Source organism: Medicago truncatula, chromosome 5 (assembly GCF_003473485.1).
Source record: "Medicago truncatula cultivar Jemalong A17 chromosome 5, MtrunA17r5.0-ANR, whole genome shotgun sequence".
Classification (NCBI taxonomy): Eukaryota; Viridiplantae; Streptophyta; class Magnoliopsida; order Fabales; family Fabaceae; genus Medicago; species Medicago truncatula.
Window position 1 is genome coordinate 13,930,334 of NC_053046.1, and position 6,070 is coordinate 13,936,403.

A 6,070-nucleotide genomic window follows, 5' to 3' on the forward strand; every position below is an offset into this window, starting at 1 on the left:
TCATAAAATGGAGTGTTTCAATATATAGACAAACAAAATTAAAACTAGATGGGTCATCTATTTTTAGCTTCATTATCAATTCATCATCATAAATCTCATATTCTTAAATCTTAACCTCACTCCAAATCCAAAAATGCATTCACATTCATCACCATCACCACAACACAAACAATACTGCAAATTAAAGAAACAAAAAAAAAAAAAAAAAAAAAAAAAAAAAAAAAACACTAGAGCATGTACATTGTACAAAGAAAACTAAATCATGACCAAAGGTCTAGATAAAATTAAACTCAAATTAGTTCATCAACAATAATAAGATCATCTAATCAAATTAAAGTACTAGAATCTTACCTAAACGTTTAAACACTAAGACAAATTAAGTAGCATAAATATTTATAATGTTCCATTCCACTTGCACCCTTATCTTATCTTCAAATGACATGGAATATTCAATAAACCCTAGGAAAGAAAATATTCAAATTTTGTTATTTGGGTTTTTGTTTTCATATCTAGGGCTTCTTACCAAGAGTGTGTTTGTTGTTATGCATCCAAACCTTAAGAACATGACGCTTAACACCACTTTCATTACAGAATTCTTGAACCAAACCTTCATCATGTTTCTGAATTCTCCAACCCAATTTCTCAGCTAACTCCAACATCTTATCCTTCTGTTCCTGCGTGAATTTTGTCCTATGCCTCTTCTTACTTGAACCACTTCCTCCACCACTTGGATTCGAAACATCTTCAAGCTCTTCCCTCGTACTCTGCGTCCCTCCACCGCCACCAGAAGTAGACGGCAAAGCAAGTGTCCCAGTCCTCTGCTGTCCAGAAACATGCAAATACCCCGCTGGAGTTCGATAATAAGCCGCGAATTGTGGCGGAGGTGGTGGATGGTGATGATGGTGTGTCAACAGAAAAGGGTCACCGGCAGTAACATCTGCCGATGACTCTTTTCGGTGGAAGTTACGGTGGCAGTTACAAGCAGCACATTTTAGTGACTCCAAAGTTCCTTCACTTCCTGCCGGCATAAACTCACCGCAACCATCAAGAGCATGACCCCCAATACCTACAGCATGATTCTTCAGACACTCTCTATACCTTGCTTTACCATTTCCAACAACACCACCTATGTTGCTGTTTCCATTGTTGTTGTTGTTGTTGTTGTTGTTGTTGTTGAGGATGTTTCTGAGTGGATGAGTCACCATGATAGGTTCAGTTCCACCAGGCATCTTAACAACTCTTGATGAGTTAGGTAAAGAGTCGTAATTTCCTCCACCCATACATAACTCTTCATCTTGTTCCTCTTCTTGATCTTCATCAAAATCCATTTTTGTAGCAAAATTTGAAGTTAGGTTATCAATGGTTGCTTTGATGTAGTGAATAATAATTTGAGCTGAAAGAAGAAAGAAAACAAAGGAACATTCACTCTCACTTTCACTCTTTTTCTCTATGTGCTTTTTTTTTGTTCAAAGGAAAATTTCAATCTTCATTTGATATTCATATACTTTTGAGGTTCTGTGTTATGTGTGGTCTTAATCTAAATAAACAAACAGCATATACAAATACAAATTCTCTCTCTCTCTCTCTCTTGCTTTGTCTTGGACCATTGATGATGACCTTTTACCGGCTATATCCGGTTACTTGGTAACTTTCGGTTTTTTTAACTGGTGGAGATGAATGAGTAAATTTAACTGTGAAGGTTTTAACTTTTTCACTTTTTTGGGGACAATAGTACTCTGCTCTGGTTGCAGCAGTAGCATGAGGCAAAGGACGAATCACAAAAGAGGAAAACAGCAAAACAACTAATAAACAAACTATTGTTCTTTATACACAACAATGTTTTTTTTTCTTTGTTTAATGAATACAATTATGTTGCCGATAAAAGTTGACTTGTCTAGTAAAAAGCCAAATATATTTTTTGGTCGTTATTTTATTTGAAAAAAATACGAGTTAATCTTTTTTAAATATTCATGAGCTTAGTTCAGTTTGTAGGAATACAATTCATAATATATGCATATTTGAGGTTCAAATCTCGGGCACCATAAAAAAAATTAAATTAAATAGATTATTAATTTGTTAATTTAGGGTGCGTTTGTTTTAACTTTAAAAAGAATAGATTTTGTCTTAGAAAAACCTAGAGATTTAAAAAAAAAAAAAAAAATCTGAGACTATTTGTGTTTGTTCACTATCCAAAGAAATCACTTTTAAAAAAAAATAAAAAAATTAACTAGTTCAATTGTTACCTCCTTGTTTTTGAAAAAAAAAAAGATTTTGAGAAAAACTAGTCCTAACAGCTTTTCATTTTTGAATCAAAAGAGATTATTTTGGTAAAATGATTTTTCTAAAAATCCTAAACAAATTGGGCCTTAATACACCGTTTCCTTTTTAACAAAAGTGAATTTTTTTACTAAAAAAATCTAAAACAAATTGGGCCTTAATACACCGTTTCCTTTTTATAAACACCTATTTGAAACTTAAAAAACTTCAAATAAATGCATTAAATTAATAACTTAAAAGATCTATTTAAAATTTAAAAAACTTAAAAGACTAGTTTGATATTTTTATCAAACTTAAATGACCAAAAAAGGTATTTAACCTTAAAAAGAAGTTGGTTTATCTATGTAAAATCAATTTTTATCGTTGATTGGAAGATCTTTATGGTAGAAGATCTATAAATATGTAAATTAACATTCATAGAGCTTTAACATATGCTCTAATGTTGGTGAACCTTTGAAATACAACTCTCTTTTTTTGTTAACTTTTTGGTTTTTAGAGAAAAAGAACTCTAGTAATTTGAAATTTGATTGAGAGGTAATACGTAAAGTCTAATTGATTATTATTTTTATGATAAATCAAACTCGGATTCTCCCAGAAGATTCGTCTTAGAGAAAGCTCATTTGCAAATTGAGTTCAATCACTTGGTTGAAGTTCAACTCATCTATACTTTAAAATAGCAAAATAATAATATATGTATTGTGTTCATGATAGACAAACAATAAAAAAAAAAAAAATTAACTTTTTTGGTAAGTCGCATTCCCTCTACATAAGAAAAGATTCAGTTAGGGATGCTATTAATACTTCTGGTGTCTGGGACCTAAATTTTTTGATGGATAACTTGCATGTGGACATTGTTAACCAGATTTTAGCCCTCCCAACCCCTTCTGATTTTGATGGGCCAGATACTATAGGATGGGGAGGAACTAACACTCTCAAGTTTACTGTCCAAAGTGCTTACAATTTGCAGCAAGAGAACCCCTTTGCTGTAGGAGGTGATTGGAAGACCTTATGGAATTGGAAGGGTCCCCATCGTATCCAAACCTTTATTTGGTTGGCCGCTCATGGAAGGATCCTTACCAATTATCGTCGTAGCAAGTGGGGGTTGGTATCTCCCCTACTTGTCCTTGTTGTGCGAGAGAGGATGAAACAGTCATTCATGTCCTTCGTGATTGTGTGCACGCTACTCAGGTATGGCTCAGACTTATCCCACATAATTACATAACTAATTTCTTCTCTTTTGATTGCAGGGAGTGGGTTTTTAACAACCTTAATAAAAAAGGGATTGGAGATAATCCTGCTACTTGGCAGACTACTTTCATGACAACATGTTGGTATTTATGGAATTGGCGAAACAAATCTATTTTTGAAATAGGATTTCAAAGACCAAGCAATCCAACACTGGTGATTCAAAAGTTTACTAGAGAGATAGAAGACAATACGAAGTTGGTGCATAAAAGTTCGCATCAAAAGGAAACTATATACATCGGTTGGATGCGACCTCCGTTTGGTTGGGTTAAGCTTAATTGTGATGGTGCTTGGAAGGGATCTGGTACTCTTGCAGGGTGTGGAGGGCTTCTTCGAGACTCTGATGGCAGATGGATCAAAGGCTACTTCAAGAAGATTGGAATGTGTGATGCTTTTCATGCTGAAATGTGGGGCATGTACCTTGGTTTGGACATGGCGTGGAGGGAGAATACCACTCATCTTATAGTGGAGAGTGACTCAAAGATTTTGGTCGACATGATTACTGAAAATTGCAATTTTAGTGGAACTACTCCTACTTTGGTCAGGCGTATTCGACAACTTTTGAGTTTGAGTTGGACTGTCAAAATTACCCATACTTGGCGGGAAGGCAACAGAAGTGCAGATTGGCTTGCTAATTTCAGCATTTCGACGGATTTTCTAGATTTTCATATTCTGGAGACTCCTCCTAGTGAGCTTCAGAGTCTTTTGTTTGATGATATTTCCGGGGCTTGCATGCCTAAGAACGTCCGTTTAATTTCTTAGTTTTCTTTCCTTTGGGCTCTGAGAGCCCTCTTTTGTACCCAAAAAAAAAAAAAAAAAGATTCATTTCATGTGTTGCCTACATATTGAACATGTACACATCTATTGGTTGAGATTTAAATTTTGATTTGTCATTTCTATAAGTGTGGTAAAATGGGTCAACTCTATAACGCCCTATTTTATTATTTATTTATTTTATTGAGTTTAGATGTCTTTTGATAATTTAGTCGATTTATTTTGATAAGTGATATTTTGTCATGTTATATGTTGGTATTTATTAGTATAATATATATGTTATTTGGTGTAGAAATATATATATGTTATCTGGTGTAGAAATATATTTGTCATTTGGTGTAGAAATATATATGTTATGTGGTGTAGAAATATATTTGTTATGGTGTAGAAATATATTTGTTATAGAGATATATTTGTTATTTGTTATAGAAATATTATATATATATATAGAATATTGAGATGTGAGAGGCAGATTTGAAATAAGGGAGAATATGTTAAGTTTATAAAAAGAGAGGTTAGGAATAGAGAAACAGAATAGGTGAAAACAGTTTTTGGGAGAAAAGGGAGAAACCAAGAGAAGAGAAGAATCAAAGAAAAGAAAGCGGTAGAACCTTGCGATCATCTAATCTAAGGTAAGGGTGGGACTAACCTTCTTTAATCATAAGTATGTAATCCTGAAAAAGGGTTTAACCTTGTAGTTGTTAATAGATTTTGATGTTGTATAATTAGGGTTTGAAACTACAATTGATCGTAGAAAGAGTAGATAATCCGATGAATTAGGTTGATAATTGGTGATTTTCTAAAATAATGTTTTGGGTCAAGTTTTATATGGTTTTGAGTGCCTTATCATGTATAGAAATGGTTAGACAAGTTTTGGAATCAAATTTGGGCATTGGGAAGTCAAAATTGGGATTTTGGGGTGAAAAATGGATTTTTCCCGAGAGCTGCAGAGTGACAGCATCTCCTGTTTCATGTTCTTGTGTCTTTTTCACATGTTTCTGTTTTGAATTGGCCTTTGGTGTAAACATGAAAGTTTTAGATAATTATGTTATATTTCCAGTGGCTTTGGTTTGACTTGAAAATGATTTTTGGTTCTTGAGTTATGATGAAAATACTCCAAGGAGGTCTTAGTGAAATTTTATGAAAATCCCGCCTAACTATTTCTAAGTCAACCCAAAACATATGGATTGTCTCCAAACTTCAAATCTTGTGTACTATGAGTTGAATTAAGGTGTTTAAGAGTATTTAACCTATGTTGTAATGAATCTATCTTGGTTTGACGTGAATATCTTTAATTGATGAATTATTATATGAATGTATATCTTGATGAGTATGTTGTTATATGATGTTGTTCATGATTGATGAAGTATTATATGAATGTATATGTTAATGAATACGATGTCCTATGATGTTGTTCATGATTGATGAATTATTATATGAATGTATATGTTGATGAGTATGATGTTATATGATGTTGTTCATGATTGATGAATTAATATATGAATGTATATGTTGATGAATATGATGTTACATGATGTTGTTCATAATTGATGAATTATGATATTATGAAGCGAAGTCGTTGTTGTTGTCGTTGTCGCTGTTGTCGTCAATGTCGTTAAAGTTGTAAGTTGTTGTTCTAAGTTGTTGAAGTTGTCGAAGCTGTCTAAGTTCTTAAAGTTGTTGGTTGCTGAGTCCATGCATACTCATTAAAGTTGAGGGCTTGATGCCCTGTGAGCCTATTTGCTCTATTAAGTTGAGGGTTTGATGCCTTGTG

General features: G+C 33.3%; 1 protein-coding gene across 1 annotated transcript; it reads right to left on the minus strand.

Moving 5' to 3' along the window:
• Positions 1–244: 244 nt before the first annotated feature.
• LOC11405810 (zinc-finger homeodomain protein 1) lies at positions 245–1,551 on the minus strand. The gene has a single exon (XM_003613044.4). The coding sequence runs from the start codon at positions 1,326–1,328 to the stop codon at positions 510–512; it is 819 nt and encodes a 272-aa protein (XP_003613092.2). The 5' UTR covers positions 1,329–1,551; the 3' UTR covers positions 245–509.
• Positions 1,552–6,070: the final 4,519 nt, after the last annotated feature.

What these genes read in the sequence shown, in the direction of transcription:
- LOC11405810 (XM_003613044.4), bottom strand. Translation starts at nt 1,328, where the DNA reads ATGGATTTTGATGAAGATCAAGAAGAGGAACAAGATGAAGAGTTATGT.